This window comes from Panthera uncia, assembly GCF_023721935.1.
Source record: "Panthera uncia isolate 11264 chromosome C1 unlocalized genomic scaffold, Puncia_PCG_1.0 HiC_scaffold_4, whole genome shotgun sequence".
NCBI lineage: Eukaryota > Metazoa > Chordata > Mammalia > Carnivora > Felidae > Panthera > Panthera uncia.
This window is the reverse complement of record NW_026057585.1, coordinates 47,151,342-47,172,800: the sequence shown is the minus strand read 5'-3', so window position 1 is coordinate 47,172,800 and position 21,459 is coordinate 47,151,342. Positions and strand designations below refer to the sequence as shown.

The window sequence follows — 21,459 nt, the reverse complement described above, 5'->3', positions numbered from 1 at the left end:
AAGAAGCATTTAAACATAAATTCTTACTTCATAAAGGGTGACTTCTCCACTAGTGGAGATTTCAGTCCTTTGCCTGGGAATTTCTTTTTGCTCTAAGGAGTTGGAGGGATGAGGCAGACTATTAACGCCCAATATAAAATCACCTCGAAGGTAAAGTTATATCTCAAGCATGTTGGCACTAATAATGATGTGGAAAACTTACTCTATGATTTAGTATTAGTTGGAACATAATTATTCCTTATTTATTAACACAATTAAACATTTATATTATTCCCCTTTTATGAAAATCAAAACTTTGAAATCCTGCTTGGAAAATGAGAATAGAAATGAGTTTTTAATCCCCTGGATTTGGCCACACTGAATATTCTTTTCTTCATTACTAGTTTGTGCTTAACCCATATAGTCAGATCCTTCAGGAAGCAGTGGCTTTCTTAGGTGTGGTATCCATCCATCATTTCCTCTCTGCTCCAGAGCTCCCCTGTGGCTGCTGAGTGCAGGAAGGGCTGATGCTTGCTGTGACTTCCATTTGCTCCTGAGGGGGAAAGTGAAGTTTCCAATCTTGTAATGTCATGTCCAGCCATAAATAGATGATTCAAAAGCCACATTTCTGAGGAGCAAGAGGTTAAAGGGAGCCTTGAGTGTTATAAGTGGTCAACATGCATTCTTCAAGATGGTCTCATTAACTAAACATGGAATGCAGAAGCATTTGTCAATATTATACATGCTGTTTTAGACTGCATTAATAAAAGATTCATTGGTGCTCCACTTCACATCGGTTTTGCCAATTTGAATCTTTTAAATGACTGCCTTCTTTGTTTTGTAGCTTACAGCTAAGCTTTTATAGTTACTCTAGCTCTCTCTAGGCTGTCTGCTCCACTGCTCACTCGTGCTCATATACCCAATTATTTCTGTTCTATAAAAGGTATCTGCCTTTCTTAGTGTATGCATTTATATGTTTACTTATACATTGGTTTATTCCAAAATGTTTTTGACACAGTTCAATAGACCGGACGCTAGATTTTATGATCATTTTGGTTGCTCAGAAGCTATCCAAAAACTTCTAATATTTTCATTTGAAAACACAAATATTCTCTTCAGATTTTTTTAAATTTAATTCTTGTAAAAGGTATGGTCTCTTTAATAAGCTAGTTACATCTGATGCTGAGGTGTAAGTCTGATTCAAAATACAAAAGTCCACAGCTGTTACCAAGGAAATCAATGACCTCTTTTTTTAAGTAGCTGTTGGGATGCAAGTTAGTTTCCTAAGAAATCTCTAATTGGAAACTTTAGTCCTCAAAAGTCTGCTGGGGATGTGACTATGTGTCTAAAGGTTATAATGTCTAGTAGCATGTGAGGTTAGGGGTGTGCAACAAAAAGTCATTTTTTTTCAAGTGTAAATAACAAGTGTTGAGACTTTCAGCTCCTCCTGGGATTACCAGATATTTGGAAGATACTTGATTTAAATTGGTTTGACTTAAAAAGCAAATAGAGCTGACAACAGAGAAAAACTGCAAGGGACATTTTTTTCTAATTTTTTAAAAATTTATTTATTTATTTTGAGAGAGAGAAAGAGAGCATGAGTGTGGTAGGGGCAGAAAGAGAGGGAGAGAGAGAGAGAGAGAGAGATTGAGAGAATCCCAAGCAGGCTCCATGCTGTCTGTGCAGAGCACGGTGTCGGGCTCAAACTCATGAACCCGTGAGATCATGATCTGAGCCAAAATCAAGAGTCCAAGCTTAACTGACTGAGCCACCCAGGTACCCCTGCAAGGGGCATTTTAACTGCTAATGACTAGGAACTGCATACAAACCAAAGCTTTTGAATATCCAATGGTGATATTCAAATGTTTTTGTTGAAGCAGAATAAGAAAATTCAAAATCAAGACAATGCTGAATTATACCTAGATATTTGTATTTAAAATGACTATAGTGTATATATTTGTAATAAGTCCTAGATCAATGAAAACATTGCCTAAATTGTACACTAGATTTCCTTTTCCCCTATATCCACATTAGGGGAAAGTTCAACTGATACCATTTATTGATTTATTGAAGGGAAATTTCTCCATCTCCTAATATGGCAAGAAACTATTCAAGGCCTCATGGATACAGAACATATTCTCCTACATTCGAAGAGTTTACTATAGTCCACTGGTAGAGTCAAATACTCATCTCTCATAATGCAGTGAGATATATGTCATAACAAAGCTATTCATGCGACGTTATGAAAATGTAAAGAAGCAACATAGAGGAAAGGCACCGAACCCAACCTGGGAGAAGGAAAAGGATTTAGAAAAGTCTTCTTAGGGGCACCTGGGTGGCTTGGTTGGTTGAGCGTCTGACTTCAGCTCAGGGCATGATCTCATGGTTCATGGGTTCGAGCCCTGCGACGGGCTCTGAGCTGACAGCTCAGAGTCTGGAGCCTGCCTCAGATCCTGTGTCTCCCTCTCTCCCTCTCTCCCTGCCCCTCCCCTGCTCATGCTCCGTCTCTCCCTGTCTCAAAAATAAGTATAAACATTAAAAAAAAATTTAGAAAATTCTTCTTAGAGGAGGCAATGCTTCCATTGATTTGCATAAGAATTTAAAAACTACAGGAGCAAAAACAGAAAGGCCATACTCTAAAGTCTACTTTTCAACTAGTGTTAGCTCTTTACATTGCATCTTTAAAAAAAAAAATTTTTTTATGTTTTATATTTGAGAGAGAGACAGAGAGACAGAGAGCAAGTAGGGGAGGGGCAGAGAGACAGAGACAGAATCCGAAGCAGGCTCCAGGCTCTGAGCTGTCAGCACAGAGCCCAAGGCGGGGCTCGAATTCACAAACTGTGCGATCACGACCTGAGCGGAAGTTGGATGCTTAACCAACTGAGCCACCCAGGTACCTCCGTTACATCTTGATTCACAGTAACCAAATGTTAAGATATAGTATAAAGCAACACTATATTAAGATAGTATAGTGTTGGCTCAAGAGTAAGAATGTGATCTGAATTCAGAAGAAAGAGCCCCAAAACTGTTCTTATAATATGTAGGAATTATATTTTGGGATTTATTATATAATAAATAAGGTATCACAAACAGATGGGGAATAAGATTATTTGATAAATTCTGCTAGGAAAATTGATGTTTGAGGACAAAAATCAAGCTGACCTTCCTGTTATAGCATATGTCAAAATTAATGCCCGATGAATGAAAAATTTGATATAAAAATGAAATAATTTAAAAATCAGAAAATATGAATTAATTTTAACTCTAAGATGATGAAAAATATACTGGTATATATTGGTACACTGGACTTGATAAAAAAAAATCTGTGTGTGCAAAAATGATCATATTTAAAAGTATATGTTTAACTGGGGAAATTTTAGCAAAAAAAAATATGGCACAGTTTACATATACTTAAAAAAAATCACCTCCAGCCCAATAAGAAAAACACTACAGTAGAATGGGCAAAGAGCACAAGAAGAAAGTTTCCAAAAACTTATTACTGTTAAATATATGGAAAAATAGGGAAGAATATTCAAAATGACAGTGTCTTAATTTGGAGTATTTTAGCAAAATACCATATACTAGATGGACTATAACAAAAGACACTTATCTATAACACTTCTGGAGGCTGGGAAGTCTATGGTCAAGGTGCTAGCATGGTCAGATTCTGGTAAGGGCCTTCTTCCTGACCTGTAAATGGCTACCTTCCTGCTGTACAGACATTTGGTGGAGAGAGGAAAAGGAAGAAAGCTCTGGGATGTCTTTTTCTTTAGGGACACTGATCCCATAATGAAGGTTCCATGACCTCATCTAAACTTAATTACCTCCCAAAGGCCCCATTTTCTAATACCATTACATTGAGGGCTATATGAGTCCAGTGGACACAAAACACCTATGTTTCAGGTGTGCCACATAGTGATTTAACCTCTTTATACTCATCTTCAATATTCTTAATTTTTTTCTTACCCAGGGTCTCTAAGCATCTGAACTAGAAGAAATAATTCTTATGCTCTTAAATCCAATTCTTTAAAGATCAGTTAATGTTAGTATCTAGTTTTTCAAAACACTGTTATTGCCTGTTTATCCTATACTGTTTAGAATTTGGAAACTGGTATCTTTTTATCATGTGCAAATGCAAGAAAAATGCTTATTTTCATTAAGGTAGATTTAGATCCTTCTTGTCTGAAGATTTATATGGTACATAAATAGATCTTACATGTGTTGTGATTAACTTAATTGTATCTTGGTACTGTTATCCTCATACCATTGGATTTAATTACATTGCATTATGCCTGGTAATTAAATAGAATAAAATATCATTATATCATTAGTTGGTTTTATAAGGCCTTGAAATCTATTCTAAGAGCTCTTATATGTATTACAAGTTTTCACCACTAAGATCAATGCTCCTAGAATTGTTACTGGTCACTGAGTTGTCAGGTGTACGTTTGCCAATTACTTGGAATTTGAGCTCAAAGGCACCAATGTGCACTGATTTGGGCGAAGCCTTCCAATTCAACCAGGAGGATGACCATCATTTTGTATCATCTTACTTTTAAATTTGTTCTCTCCCAAATGGGGGTATTGAAAGATTAAAGCAATGACCAGCAAACACATTTTGGCTGAATTGTCTGTGACTATGCAATTAACAGAAAAAAAGTTATCATTTATAATCAGCTGAGTTGTGTTTTCCAGTGATCTTGACACTGCTAGTATAGTGTATCTTGTAAATCTTTCCATGATGCCATGAACAATGACATGAGGGTGGAAATATGCTGATTGAAAGGCAAGCTGGAACTACAGTTGTGACCACAATCCATACTGTGTACAATTATGAAAAAGATATGCCTTCCAACAAGGGCCAGGTGTATGCCTTTTCTTCTCGAGTGACACTTGTTTCTGTCTCCATCTTGACAGTCATAGTTTCAAGCTATTCTATTTTTTATCAAACCTTGCTTTCTTCACAGAACGTGGAACTGATATGTAGAGGTGCCCTGCTGCATCCCAGGAACTGTGTTATGTATGATGTGTCATTTAAATCTCACAACCACCTTGTAAGTAGGCTGTATTATTACAGTTTTACAGATAAGCAAACTGAGACTTAGATAAAATATATTGCTTAAGATAAGCTGGGTAGAAAGTGGCATGTCTGGTATTTAAACCTAGTTCTTTTTAGTTCCAAAGATATTAACCATTTCTTTCTACTGTGTTGACTCACAGGAGGTTGTTTGTTTGTTTGTTTGTTGAAATTAAATGGCCTCCTACCATTATCCCATGAACATTGAGGTTATTTGTAATGTAGACATGTGAATGTTGCATTCAGCAAGGATGTCTATGGAACCCCTCTAGGAACTGTGACGATGAACATTTAACATTCCCCTTTATTTTTTTAAAAATTCTTTTTTATTCTTTATTTATTTTTGAGGGAGAGAGAGACAGTGAGACAGAGTGCAAGTAGAGGAGGAAAAGAGAGAGAGGGAGACACAGAATCCAAAGCAGGATCCAAGGTCTGAGCTGTCAGCACAGAGCCTGATGCAGGGCTCAAACTCACGAACTGCAAGATCACGACCTCAGCCAAAGTCAGATGCTTAACCAACTGAGCCACCCAGATGCCCCTAACATTCCCCATCTTGATCTAGAATTTGAGAAGGGTAGGTATCATTCTTGGATATTTAAAAAGAATTTCCCCAGGTAGAAGGAAGTTGAAAGCAAAATAAAAGAATACTTTTTAGGATTCACAAAATTATGAGAATTCAGCTACGTATTGTAGTGTGTTTTTAAAGTGTTTATGTCTCTCTTGTTATTCACTAGCATTTAGTGCAGATATACCAAATATGCCAATCTTGCCTCAGCTTTGCTACAGAGTGTTGTAAGTGTTACAGAATGTTATGCTTAAGTCAGAATATTAAAAGGAACCCCAAACTACCCCTCAGACTCACCCTATTTAATCCATATTTCTTTTAAGGAGGCTTTGCCATGAATTTACTCATAGAACTAGATTCTTAGTGATTGTGGCCCCAAGCTTATAGAAAAAGACAGATTTTTTTCTTTAAGTTTTTTATTTTGAAATGATTTTAGATTTACAAAAAGATTTCAAGGGTAGTACAGAGAGTTTTGTATATCTGATATACAGCCCATCTTCCCCTAACATTAACATTTTATATAACCATGTATATTTATCAAGACTAAGAAATGAACATTGGTACATTACTATCAGCTAAATTCCAGACTTTGTTCAGGTTTTACCAGTTTTCCCACTAATTTCCTTTTTCTTTTCCAGGATCCAATTCAGTATATCACATTGTACTTAATCATCATGTCTTCTTAGTAAGAGGAGACAGTTTTTAATGTTGAGTAGTAATGGTGGCAACGATGCAAAAGACTCAGAAAAGGTAGTTGTAGGTGGAAGGGAAAGTTTATTAATCAACTCCTCTAAGTCCAGAGACAAAAGGAGTGTCCTTCCAGGAGGAAACAATACTGGAAGATCACCATGACTCTCTCTTCCCTATTGCCCCTTTATTTTTTTCTCTAAAGGATAAGATTGAGGAGAACATCATTGTTGACCAAAGCAGTAGTCTTTTTTCCCTCTCCAGCATGTCTTCAAGTGGTACCCACTCTCCTGTTTGCTAATTGTTCCATACACTGAACTCTTAGGAACCAGAGCCTTTAGCCTCTGCATGATATGTAGAGGTGCCCTGCTGCATCCCAGGAACTGTGTTATGTATGATGTGTCATTTAAATCTCACAACCACCTTGTAAGTAGGCTGTATTATTACAGTTTTACAGATAAGCAAACTGAGACTTAGATAAAATATATTGCTTAAGAGAAGCTGGGTAGAAAGTGGCATGTCTGGTATTTAAACCTAGTTCTTTTTAGTTCCAAAGATATTAACCACACTCCTCTAGCTGCTTCCCTGCAAGTAGATGGATGAGTCAGTTCACATTACGTGGGACAGGGTAGGAAAATCCATTTGGATCTTTTTTTAGGGTGAAAAAGCTAATATTCTGAGATCCACAATTCCATCTATTTCCTATGTTTATTTTTCATACTGTTTAAAATGCAGAGAGGACAAACGTTGTGATTAGCTCCTTGCAGAACTTGTAGCACAGATCATTTGGTGTATGGCTTGCTTTTTGTCATGGTGTTATAAAAAATAATCTACATTGATTAAAAATCATTTTTAAAGATGTAATTTAAAAACACTTTCTATAAAATAAAGCACTGTTAAATCATCAAAATTCCTCGTGCAACAATTTACTAATCATATGTGTATATATGCGTGTATGTGTACATATAGACATATTCTGCCTAATACACCTCTTACATGTGTTTATGTGTGTATATATATTATATGTTAATACATATGTAGGTACATATATGAGTAGAAGTACATAAATTTATACATATATGTATATGTACATACATGGCTAAATACATATATGCATATATACACATATACATCCTATACATATACATATTCTAGCCTGTATGTCACATATTAATCAAAATAGGTTAAGCTGTGTTGGGCTAACAAACAACTTCAAAGTTGCAACTTATTTCCTGCTCACATTATATATGCATTGCTGATTGACTTGAGACTCAACTCCCCAGTCACTGAGGAAGCCCAGGTCAATGAGGACTCTACCATGTGGTGGTTGCACCACCTAGAACACAAGCCCTCTCAATCACTCAGCATGGTAAAAGAGAGCTTGGGCAATTAAACATGAGATTTCCACAATCTCAGTTACGTACAATTTATACTCACAATTTATTGGTCAGAATCCATCACAGTGTTTAATTCAACTTTAAGGGCCAATAATCACATCTAGGTGTACAGAAGGCAGGGGAGAATCAAGTATTGAAGAAAAATTATATATAATGTGTACTACATGAAAAAACTCACTTATGTGAAAAATTACTTATGTAACAGGTCAGGGTAAATAACACTAGCATAACACTAGTATAACAAGTTGCTCCAGATTCCAATGACTTAATATAATTAAAGTTTGTTTTTACTCATTTGACAACATAATGCAACTGGCAGGAAGTCAGTACTCCAGGCAGTCAGGTAGGGACTTTAAGATCTAACATTTTGTGACATAAAGCCTGAAAAGTGACAACAATAAAGAGGCAGTTAGTTCTATTTTACTTCTAGTTTGAGTATAAGGTGAATGGTCAGATCAGTTTTGTCTTGTATCAGATGGTTCGATCCCATAACGAATTAAGTGAGCAGCACCCTGAAAGGGATTGTTCATCCACTAATTTCCTTAGCGCTCTGATGTGCTACAAACTACTTTTTTGATTGTAGAAAATAACATCCTGATACATAAGCAATGTTTTGAAAGAATAAATTAGTCATCCTGGCTTATCTAAATTGGGCTAGACTGCTATTGAAAAAGGGGTAATTTAGAGGAGTTTTTAAAGAAAAATGTATCTTCTCAACTTTGCTTCTTCCTTGTTCTCTCTCTTGCCTTACGTTACTTTTAAAGTGTTCAGCCACTCCAGCATATAAATTTACTACTGACTAAAGTTGTATTTGCTATTTCCTGAGTTCTTGATTTATATGGTCCAGTTCCTCAGCATGAATGGCTTGAGGTCTGGGGCTACTTGTCCTCCCTTTGCTCAAGTAAACAAACAAAAGAAAGTTAGTACATAGCTCAGTACATTTAAGATTTGTAAATAACTTGTCATTTCAAAGTGAACTAAAAGCCTTGAAACTTCAACCGGGATTCATCTGAAATTATGTGGGGTTATTAAAATATGCCATAGAACTCATAAAAATATGTACAAATTTATTTTAGAGCTACATTATCCTCATGGTTAAAGATTGGTTGGAGAGAGCCCAGTACTTAAGTAAAGAATTCTTGGTTCTTGCTCTGGGTCAGTCATTAATGACCTCTATGACCTTGGGCAAGAGTTAAGTATTAGATGACTCCTAATTATAACTATCTGTGAGTTGTTGACTAAACTGGATGCAGCAATTTCTACTGTGGCCTTACAGCTTCTGGATTTTCACTGTGGAACCAGAGCATGCATCTGAATAGTTGACCAGTGATCTGGATCCATATTTTTTAGTGTTTATCCTGTTGATTGAATTTAATAGCTGTGCCAATGTTCACTGTCTAAAATCACCTAATGGTGGCCCCTTGGTTGGCTCCCTTTTTGGCGTTGTATATTCACTTCCCTTTGGTTAATTGCAGGGTGGAAATTAGGGTAGCTAAAACAGGAACAGACCCTGGGGACTCCACTTTATAGCCTGTATAAACAAATGACCAGTGACTAGGCAGAGAAGCCTGGAAACAATAATTTTCCAATTGAAGTAAAAAGGGCATAATAATTAATATACTACCAAACAAAGGGAATGACAAACTAGAATAAATATTAATCTATAAATTCTGGATACCAAGTGAAACACCTGGCCAGTTCAATTATTGGGTATCATGCCACCTGATGCCCAAATCTTTAGATGAACTTAATAAGAGAAATATAACTGAAAGGCAAAGATGGTATCTTCTGTTTTTCTGGTATATTCTCTACATCAACTGGTCCTCAAAAGTTACTTTAGCACTAACCACTTAATACATTCCTCATTCTGTGATACTTATGCCATCAGAGTCTTAGGAGCAGATTGGTTTTCATCTCTTCTGATTGATATAGAACATGTACGTAGGACCACCCATCTTTATTTACCCATGCTTTAACAATATAACAATTGGGCTTATGGTCTTGTATTTTGATTTTTCCTACTTGACTTCTGGCTGCTTTTATGTAACATTTTCAGCAGAATAATATTGAATGATAGATTCTGGGTCAGCTTTCATATTCCTTATTTGTGTTCCCAGTTGCAGGCTTATGTAAAGAGGTAAGAATGAATCATGAATATGTTGGTGGTTTTATTTGCCACCTGGGAGTTCTAACTTTAAAGTGAGACATTTGAGTTTTGAGCACTTGAGCCTGCTGCACACATTAAAACATATTTTTGATGGCATAAAGGCTTGATTTAATTCTCTGTCCTCACATTGTCTCAGAGAGTTATTGCATATTTCCTTTAACCTGTGTGTTCAAAAATAAGTGAATGACCGTGTTAGTCATGAAATAGAATATAAATGGTTTCCATGCTTCTCTAGGGCATCTTTCTTCATTGAAGCCTGTCCAATCCTCAACTGTGTCAATATCCGGAGACAAGACAAAGGCACAGTTAATTTATAAATGCATAGTTATGAGGCAAAACTAGATGCTAGCATCACATAAAGCCTTTGCACGATGCCTGCTTGTTCAGGCATGTATGACACTGTGAGTACAGTTGACTGAGCACAGCAGTTGTGTAAAATCAGGTTAATATGTTCTAAACTATCCATTAGAGAGAGATCTCAAGGGACAGACTATCATTTTAACTACTAAAAACAGAGACAGAAAAAAGTCAGGTGATAATTCCAACCTTCTTGACAGAAATTTACTATGATTTCTATAAACTTTCTTTGCTTGTATTTATAACATGCATCTATTTGGAGGTTTGCATTCCTCCAAATAACTCAACTATAAATTATTCTTCATTTTGGGTTTGACTCTATAGAAATTCTTTGAGCATGATGTCATCTTTTGAGTGTGAAGGTGGTGTTGTATTTTCTTAAGATTGTATTAGATAATGCCTTCTTGACACTATGTAGAGCAAAAAATTCTAATAACAAAGGACAGATTCTCAGAAGAGACTTAATCAGTTGTGTCTCTTCACTTGGTTGAGGGAGATAAGATTACTCCAAAAGAACAGATGCCAATATCCTGCTGAGCCAAACTCAAAATGACATGGGTAGCAATGTAGGTCTATCCACTGATGAGGTGCATCTGAATTTCATCATACTGCTCTTTTATTTCAAAAATGATTAATATTCAGTGTTAGTTTAAATTTTTTAAAAATTTTATTTATTTTTGATAGAGAGAGACAGAGCACAAGTGGGGGAGGGGCAGAGAGAGAAGAAGACACAGAATCCGAAGCAGGCTCCAGGCTCCGAGCTGTCAGCACAGAGCCCAACGCGGGGCTCGAACTCACAAATTGTGACATCAGGACCTGAGCTGAAGTCGGACGCTCAACCATCTGAGCCACCCAGGTGCCCCAATCCAGTGTTAGTTTAAATATCAGCATTCAAAATTTAAATAACCGAGCAGGAATATAAATGGTCATCAGGATTACACAAAGTTCTTGGGCAACTGTTAATATTCTCCACATTTTCTTGACCTTCTGACTTTCTTATACTAGTCAAACATAGAAAAAAAATCCTAAACCAGTATGTTTGCTTGTCAAGTTCAGAAAGAAGAGAATAATGATGACGGGTTTTACCTGAGTTTATGTAATTTCTCACCCTCTTGAGAAGTTGATTTTATGTTTATCAATTATTTTCATCCTTTCCATTACACATTTCACACTTTCTATACTCTAGGCTCTGGGGATATGGAAGTGAGTAATTCTATATTCTAATTTAGTCTGAAATGCCTGTGTGCATTCATTAAAAAAATTTATTGTCCCCTAACTATATATCTGGAAACAGGTACCTGGGATACATTAGTTAAATAAAGATTTTAGCCTTTATGGAGTGTACATTCTAGTGGGAGAAGGCAAGGTATGAACAAAAAACATAATGAAAAGTAAATATTATAGAGTGCCAGAAGGTGATAATTATATTTTTAAAAGGAAAAGAGTGTGGTAAGGAGAATCAATAGTACAACAGTATGGGAGCAGGGAGGAAAGCATGTAGAGTTTGCAATTTTAAATGAGGCTGTTGGGATAAACCACAATGAGAAGAAGACATCTGATCAAAGAATTGAAGGAGGTGAAAGAGTCAGCTATGTGCATAACTGGGAAAATATTCATGGGGAAGGAACAGCCAGATCAATCCCCTTAAGGCAGGAGAATGTCTGTTGTGTTTGAACAACAATGAGAATGGTTAGTGTGGATGGAGTGAATTGATCCCCAATGTGAATATGTAAATGTCTTCTAATGCCCAACCCAATTTTTGTGAGTGGAAGAGTTGGATAAAATTAACCTACAGCATGATGAAAAAGGAACGAAAAAAATACTGAGCACCTAGTATTTGTACCTTATGTTTTCTTAGTTTATCTTCACATTAATCTATAGAGGGAGTTATTGTAATCGCCATTTCACAAATTGCAATAATAATACATAGATAGGTTATGAGACCAAGGTTACAAAGTGATCAAGTAATGGGGCTGAGATTTGATCCCTTTGAATCCTGAATTATTTTGGCTACACCATCCAAACTCACCAGTAGTCATTGCTTTGAGGTTCAATTTCTGAACAAAGCAGCCACAAATATCTAAGGATTACTAAAACTCAACTCCAACCTAGCAAGTAGTGTCATACTGGTTAATAGGGCCAGAAGTGACTATGACTCCCACTTGTTTTCTGTCACTCACCTATTTCCCGGCACTCCTTTCCCTGTTTACAGGAAGAGAAGCTGTTGAAGGTGACCTAGGTAGAGATCACAGACATCAAGAGATGCAGACAACCATTTAAAACAACCCACCAAAGAGAGCTGTATGACCAGCCTGTGTTCCAATTAGTGTCCCCTTTAGGTCACATTCCTGAGCAGTCATTTGATAACACCTGCTTCTTCTTTCCAGCGTGTAACTGCTGGAGTATTCTGGAGCAGTCAGCTGGGATATCCAATAACGAAACCTCTGCCTGCAGACCCCCTCCATTCCAAAGATTGGAATCTACCTGTAATAATAATGTATTTTACCTCCACATGCAGTTCTTAGCATGAAATTGTGAATGTTTACATTGTAAAATTTCATTTCTGACCAAGTCTGAGATTTGTAATCCTTCCTTCCCTGAGGAATAAATTGTCTGGTTTCTGATAAGCTCTTTTATTACCTGTGCTTGACCCTCTCTCTTATTGCATTGAAAAATAATAAAAAATTTACGATTACAGTGTACCACACACACATACACATGCTTACTGAGTCATGCTCTTACTTCAGATAAAATGTGTACAATGGCTGTGTAAAATATAATGCAACAAGATTAAAGCCAGATCCGCTGACTGCATTGTTAAGGTTTGCATACCGATGGGAAAGAAAGAAAATTAAAACCAGTTTTTTGGAGGACATGGTATAAATAGGATCCTGGGCACACACACTTAATTTCCTCCCATGAATTTGGGCTGCTGTGGGAATAAAGTAGAAAAGCTTATAACCTGGAAAAAACTAGGCCTCCTTGTGGTCAGTTTTAGCACAGTGTTGCCAACAGAAGAAACACAAATCTAACTCTGATTAGACTTTCAAAAAAAATGGAATCTTGATTTCCACTTTTTCCTGGATGATGGACTAAAAACACTGAGTGACCCTCCACTGCAGTACAACTGGATTGCGTCTGAAGTATTGCAAACGTACCCTTTAAATATATTCCTCAGATGACAGTGAGAAAAATCTCCAAAGACAAAAGGAAAGGAAGAAAGAGGAAAAAAAGGAGAAGAAAAAGAGAGGAGAAGAGGAAGAATGAGCTGAAACTCAAATACTGAACCATGAGTGGTAAGCAGATGGGTTACCTGGTTACCTGGCAGCTGAAGTCCATGTGCTGAGATGCAGAGACCCAGCCCCCAGTCTGTTGCAAAGCTCAGAAATAGAACCTGAGATTTTCACATTAAGTCAAGGCCCTCAAAGTGGGCTAACGTGGTCACAAGTCATTCCACCCAACCTCCAAGTGGAAGATAAAAATCATCTTGGGATGAAAGCATTGGGACCTCCAGGCTACCATAGAGCAAATCCTTCCCTGAAACTGGTGGCCATCTGAAAAGCACTGTTTAAAAACCTCTGGCTCTTAATGAGTCATGATTATGTTGGTTTGTTTGTTATTAATTAAAAAAAATTTTTTTTAATGTTTATTTATTTTTGAGAGAGAGACAGACAGACACTGAAGCAGGCTCCAGGCTCTGAGCTGTCAGAACAGAGCCTGACACAGGGCTCCAACTCACAAGCTGTGAGATCATGACCTGAGCCGAAGTCAGATTCTTAACAGACTGAGTCACCCAGTCACCCTTTCATGATTAGGTTTAATTGGAGGATCCATTCTTCAGGGAAAAAAATAAAATCCATCTGGTGTTGTTCCAGAGATATACCTGAGCTATTAGGACCTTACACATAATTGTGATCATGATTTGGTGTCCGAAATGATGAGAGAAGTTAAGTCAACAGAATCTTTGCTAAGCTTCTGTCACAACGTGTCATATCGGTGTGCCACTCATTATATTAATAATCACAACAATAATACAGCAATAATAGCAAATACTTAAAGAATGCTTTTTTGTGTGTGTGTTAGGCACTATCCTAAGAACAAATGTACTGAACTATTTTAGCAAATGTGTTGTCTTTATTTTATAGATAAGAAAACTGCAGCACAGGGAGGTTACATTCTTGTTCACATGGATGATAAGCACTAACCTGGCAATATGGATCTATGCTAACACTAGCATATTGGAGGAACTAAATACATAATATTTATTTCAATATCTTTTCTGTTTGCTGACCTATTGATTGGTCTTGGATGGGCTGGAAAGTAACAGAGATCACTTTATTTTCATCTCAAAATCTTCTAGCTGCCAGGCCTTTCCAGAACCTGGGCCTAACCCAGTTTGCAGTCTCCTACCTTTGGTGGGAACTAGCATTTGTTCTTGGCATTGCTCTATGTCCTAGAATCTACCACAAGGTTGCAGATTATTCTCATTCAGGGACCTTGGAGCAGGAACTACTCTTTTTCACTAAGAGTCCATTGAGTTTTCACAGGATTATTGATATGGGTGAAGCACTACAAATATGAAACTGCCTTATTTCATAGTTCTAAGTAGTAGGATAATGTGAGAGACAAAAATGACATTTGTTATGAATTTCAATCATCTCTTTAATCCAGACTTATGTAAGAGATAAGTTACTGGAATTATTATCCAGGAATATTCGAGGATAAAAACAGAAATTCTAACTTTTTTTTAATTTATGGAAGGAAGAATTAAAAATTTGAGTCATGGGTAAATCATCGCCTAGTACATACAAAGACTTAATACAAAGATTTATGAGCTAGCTAGATAAATAAATCAAATTCAGGTCATGGCTGCTAAATTAATAGCAAATAAGAATAGATCAAATTTACTTGGAAATAAAAGCCTTTTTGGAAAATGTTATGAAACAAGAAGCTTACCTGTCCTTTATTATATTGGACATTTTTGAGAATGGTTTCAATTATTCTGTAAATCAGAGTGAGATTTTGTTCAAGGTACAACCTGAAGTTAATATAGATATTACATTTATCATTAAAACAAACAAACAAAAAAAAAACTTTGAGGCAAATGAGGTACAAAATCACCAAGATAATTAATTTCTTTTGAGGGTAATATAGGCTTAAATAGAGTGCAAAGTAATAATGATGTTTTCAAATAATATTATTGACCTTTTTGTATTCTGCATTGCACAAAACCCTAATTTAAGGGCACTGACCTTTTGAACCAAATTAAGAGTCAATTTCCTAAGTGAACTCCTGCAAGGTGCAGGAGTAAACTAAACAGTGCAGAGTTTATGAGCCTTCCTCCAAGATAAATTGTTATGTTAAAATAACTGGGAGGCCTGGAACTCTGAAGAATGTTTGTCATTTTTTAAATGAAATCATTCCTATTTTTGAACAGATTAAACATTACGTGCTACTATTTTTGTCTCCAAATCTGACTCATCACTTAGAATCTAAATATTATTTAGATTTTTTTTTTAGATTTAAAAATTTATATTGGATACAAACTTGGACTAGATGTGTTATCCCAGGTCAGCTATTTCTTCCAGTTATAATTATTATAATTAGAATCCCCTACTCTTCTTTGTCTAATGCATTTTCTCGTTAAAAATATTATTCTAGGTGATGAAATACCTACTTAGGACTTGGATGTTATCACCCTCTTTGGTCTATTATTGTCAAATGTTAAAATAATACTTCCATTTTAAGAACTTTGGTAAGAAGAGAACAAAACTGAGGGCTTTCTCATGAAACCAAACAAATGCCTGTGTTTAAAAATAAAAATAAAAATAATGGAAAGTTTAAATTGGAATCCAAATAAATAACTCTAAGCGTTTACAGGTGACTTTATTTCTCTAGTCTATGCTAAAGAAAAGCCAAAGAGAAAGATAAAAAAAGGAAAACAAAGCAAAGAAAACCTTTACTCCATATATTTCACTTTAAGAAGTTATATTAACTAGATGTTAATATTCAAAATAGCATTACTTCAGACTCACAAACTTACATAATCTTCGAGAGGCATTTGTGCATTAACACCATTTTTGTGTGTGTGTGGAGACAATGTGATAATATAATCTGGTATGTTCTAGAAACTTTTCTTTATTTTCCAAATCATTTTGACTTTGACATCTACCCATTTAAATAAATTGACATTATCACCTCAACTTTTATTTTGCCATAACATCAAATTCTCATTCAATGCATGGTTTATGTTTATAAAAGAATTTGAATTTATTTTTCTTTTTCCTATTATCCATATCCTCACCCACCACACAATTAACATTTTGTTTATTGCACTCACCAGACTTGCAAAATCCTGATAAAGATAGGGAATAGGAAAGATCCAGAATAAGGAAAAGTGTAATAAGAGAAATGCTATAAAAAGGAAAAACACCAGTTGAACTTAAACTAATATACAGAACATGATTACAACTGACAAACAGGTTGTCCGTAAAGGTAGAATTCTTCTGTTCTTAATATCTGGTTACTGAGTGTCAATGCTTCAGAAAGAAAGGACGTTCCAGAAAGAAATGTAAGTGGTGGTCATGGGTTTGAGAAAGATTTGGGAAAATGAAAAGACTGGTATGCTGCCTGTTTCCCAAGATGTTTTCATGGACAAAGTCTGGGCTATAGAGAGAGAAAGAGTTGTTGGAATAGAGACACTGGTAGAGGCAGAGATAGAAATTGAAAAAACAAGAGAGGGTGAGAAAGAGAGAGACAGAGAAGATTTACAGAAGACACTAAGAAAATCCATTGTACTTAATACATGCCAAAAAAGGGTTATTATCTAGAAGATATTTTTAAGACCTTCGAAAATCATTAAGAAATTGACATGTAAACCAGGAGAAATTTCATAAACAGGCCAGTCACAGAAGAAAACCAAATCATCAATAAGAAAGATTCTCAACCTCACATTTCAATCAGGAAAATGTAAAATAAATTAACAATGAGATACCATTTCACGCCTACAAGGATATAAGAAGTGAAAACATCACAAATTTCAGTATAGATACACATGGAGGAAACTCTTACACATATGAACATAAGAAGATGCAAATGCCCTTTGACCCGACACTTCCACTCCTAAATATTTATCTTAGAGAAACTCATGCTGATAGGCACAAACTAACATGTTCACTGGTTTTTTTTCTTTCTTTTCTTTTCTTTTCTTTTCTTTTCTCCTTCCTTTCTTTCTTTCGTACTGCTACTTATTATAGTGAAATGGAATAATTTTTCTTGTCAGAGAACTGACAAATTATGCTTTCTTCAAACTATGGAACATTCTACAGCAGTTAAAATTAATGATCTAGAGCTTCACGTTTCAATATGGATAAATTTCAAGAAATACAATTATGAGTGAAGAAAACCAAGTAGCAAATCATACATATAATATGACAACATATATGTAAATATTCTAAACTCACAAAACAGTAGGATACAAATTTAATGGATGCATATACATGTAGTAAAAGTGAAAAAAAAAACATGCATGGGAACTTCTGGATGGGGTTACCTTTAGGGGTGGGCATAGGGGAAAAAGTGAAAAAGAATTGGTTGGGAGGTGTGGTTTTTCTGTGATAATTTTCTTTCCTTAACAAAAAGAAAGTTGAGAAACTTCCAGTGATGTGATCTTGGCAGCAAGGTTGATTTTTAATCTCCAAAAAATTCTTCCTGAAAAATAAGCAAATGAATTAGGATAACAAATGAGAAATCCATTGACAACATCTGTATAAACTAGAAGGCAAGATATTTCCAAAAACTTCAGATTGTGAACACAAGTGATAAATTACCTACAGTAGCAGAATAAGGACACGGCTGGGTGGCAGGAATAGTGAGAAATGAATGGAGACAGCCGGTGTACTCCACTGGTTGAACTCCAACTCAGGGTTCAAAAAATTTGCCAACAAACATTCATTACTAAGGGAAGAAGACCTACATATTCTGGGTGGAAACATGGGAAGGCATCTGAGAATAACCAGTGAAACTAGGAAAAGTCCCCAGAATCTCCAGTTTGCAAGTGAATTAAGAAAACTGCATATAGATATGAAAAAAAAATCAAAGTTCTGAGTGAATTTCAATGTATAGTTAAATGATCATACAATTAAGCCACCAGTTAACTTCCATTTACAAGTTAAGTGACAGAACAAGGATGTAAACAATCCAGAATGTAAGGCATTCTATAGGACAACTAATCCAGTTTCGATAAATCAATGCCTGAGGGGAAAAGGAGGAAGGGTAGGACTTCTCTGAATCAAAAGAGACTTACAAGATGTAATCAAATTAAAGTGGGGACCTTGTTCGGATCCTGATTCAAATAAATCAATGGACACATTTTCCAGACAATTCCTAATTTGATTTTGGACTAGGTATGGGATGATAACAAAGTAACATTGCCAATCTTATTAAGTAATGATGATACTTTCTGAAAAGAAAATGTCCACAATTTTTAGAGATTTATATTGAATCACATAGGGCTAAAATTATGTGGTCTGATAATTTGCTGTAAAATATATAAAGAAGGAAAATTGTGAACAGTTTTTTAAAAAAATACATTAAGTTATACAAAGCTACATTAATTAAAACAGTGTGGTACTGGCATAAAAACAGACATATAGATTAATGGCATAGAATAGAGAGCCCAGAAATAAAACCTTTTGCATATGGTCAAATGACTTCAACAAAAGTGTTAAGACTACGCAATGGAGAAAAGAACAGTCTCTTCAACAATTGGTGTTGGGAGAACTGGATATTCACATTCAAAAGAATGAAGTTGGATCCTTATCTTATACCATTTACCAAAAATTAACTCAAAATGGATTAAAGGCCTGAATGTGAGACATAAGACCTTAGAAGAAAACATAGGGGGAAAGTTTCATGACATTAAATTTGGCAATGGTTTTTTGGTATGACACCAAAAGTACAGAAGTAAAAACAGACAAATGAGAATACATGAAATTTCAAAACTTCTACACATCAAAGAAAATAGTCAGCAGGGTGAAAGACAATCTTCAGATGAGGGAAAATATTTGCAAATATTATATACGGAGTTATACCCAGAATCCGTAAAGGACCCCTACAACTCAATGGCAACAAAAGGCAGCCCAATTTAAACATGAGCAAAAAACTTCAATGGACGTTTCTCCAAAAAAGATATACAAATGCCCAACAAGCATATGAAGAAATGCACATCTAAAGAAATCATTAAAGAAATGAAAGTTAAAATCCCAATGCAAGATCACCTCACACCTATTAAGATGGCCACTATAAAAAAAACCAGAAAATAACTAGTGTTGGTGAGAATGTGAAGATAATAGAAGCCTTGCATTCTGTGAATGAGAATGTAAAATGGTGCAGCCACTGTGGGAAACAGTATAGAGATTCCTCAAAACATAAAACTACAATTACCATGTGATCCAGTGGTCCCACTTCTGTATATATATCCAAAAGAACTGAAAGAACCTCAGAGAGATATTTGCACACCCAAGTTCATTGAAGCAGTAGTCACAATAGCCCAGAAGTGGAAGTAACCCAAATGTCTATCAATCGGTGAATGTAAAAAGAAGTTGTGGAAAATATATACACTGTAATATTTTTAGTGTGAAAAAATAACGAAATCTTGTCACATGCTACAACAAGGATGAACCTTGAAGACATTATGCTAAGCGAAATAAACCAGTCACAAAGACAATTAGTGAATAGTTCCACTTCTGTGTGGTATCTATAGTAGTCAAATTCATAGTAACAGAAAGTTGAATTGTGGTTGCCAGGGGCTGGGGGACGAGGAAATGAGAAATAGTTCAAAGGGCATAGAGTTTCAGTTTTGCAAGATGAAAAAGTCCTAGAGATCCATTCCATAACAATGTGAATATAGTTAACAATACTGAATTGCACACTTAAAAATTTTGTGTTATGTGTCTTAACCACAATTAAAACATAATTAAAAAATAAATGAATGTGACAAAAATTTGGTTATTTTTATATCTTGGTGGTTGGTACATCTTGTACTAGCCTTTTTAATTTTAATTCTATATCTAAATGTTCATAAGTTTTTTAGTAAAAAAGAAATTTGAAAGAAATATGGTAGTACATTAATATCTGTTAACTTACAGTAGGAAGAAATTGGGTAGGTTTTTTCCTGTGTTTGGAATATTTCATGATTCAGAAGAAGTAATGATGATAGAAAACTGGCAACATTGGACCTTAAGTTTATTCAATTTGAGTCTGTGTGTCCCAATTCCAAATTAGTATAGGATTTCCTTTCCTCTACTAGTCTAATCAATTGTGACCAGTGGAGAAGATCACATAGTTCAAATGGGACTGTTAGGGGGATGATGGGATAAATTCCCAGAAAAGTGATCTGGGCTTTGAAGAAACTTAGAAAATGTTTTCTATAGGTTGGAAGGACAGGAAGGATTTTCACTGTAGATAAAAAATCAGACACACATGGGCAATGAGGTCCGGATTATTTGGCTATCACAGTTTGATGCTGCTATCTACTTGTGCCACTAATAGATCCAGAGACTCCTTTCTATTTTTTTTTTTTTTCACTTTCTTGAAGGAGGAAAAAAGCAAAACAAAACAAAACAAAAAATCCTTGCAGGCTTCCAAGGTATCTGCTGCTATTCCCTGATAGCTGAAGATAATCAATCATCTTTTCTTTTCTTTTTTTTTTAAATTTTTTAAATGTTTATTTAGTTTTGAGAGACAGAGAAACAGAACCTGAGTGGGGGAGGAGCAGAGAGAGAGGGAGACACAGAATCTGAAGCAGGCTCCAGGCTCTGAGCTGTCAGCACAGAGCCCAACGCGGGGCTTGAACCCACGAACCGTGAGATCATGACCTGAGCCAAAGTCGGATGCTTAACCAACTGAGCCACCCAGGCGCCCCAAATCATCTTTTCTTTAGGAAATGCTAAAAACTTGTCAGTTGTATTAATGACCAGACAAGATGACTCATGAGCTTTTATATAGTGTTATTATTGACTACATAAAAAGAAGTTGAATGACTTTGTAACAGCAGTGTCATGGGACAGATAGGTAGCTACAGTTGTGAACATAACATAATGTATAAAACTTGTCGAATCATACACCCGAAACCAATATAATATTGTGTCAACTATACTCAAATTTAAAAAGAAAAAGCAGAAATTGATAATAATATCAACATCAAAACAAAATTGCATTCCCTGAAACA

General features: G+C 35.6%; 1 protein-coding gene and 1 long non-coding RNA gene across 6 annotated transcripts in view; one reads left to right on the top strand and one right to left on the bottom strand.

The window, feature by feature from the left end:
• LOC125913406 (uncharacterized) overlaps positions 1–12,868 on the top strand; it is an 89,390-nt gene extending 76,522 nt beyond the window's left edge. Inside the window, exons 4-5 of one of the 4 annotated variants that reach the window (XR_007455007.1) lie at positions 4,947–5,033; positions 12,617–12,868. This is a non-coding gene — a long non-coding RNA (uncharacterized LOC125913406). Of the gene's footprint in view, positions 1–4,946; positions 5,034–12,441 lie in introns of all 4 variants that reach the window. The other 3 variants (XR_007455006.1, XR_007455005.1, XR_007455004.1) reach the window with 3 other exon arrangements.
• A 593-nt stretch (positions 12,869–13,461) lies between these two features.
• PTGER3 (prostaglandin E receptor 3) overlaps positions 13,462–21,459 on the bottom strand; it is a 184,164-nt gene continuing 176,166 nt past the window's right edge. For both annotated transcript variants that reach the window (XR_007455001.1, XM_049618501.1), the window contains one exon: positions 13,462–17,939. Coding sequence is in view for 1 of the 2 variants with exons in the window: in XM_049618501.1 (XP_049474458.1) it covers positions 17,919–17,939 (21 nt within the window). In the remaining variant the exon portion in view is untranslated. The remainder of the gene's footprint in view (positions 17,940–21,459) is intronic.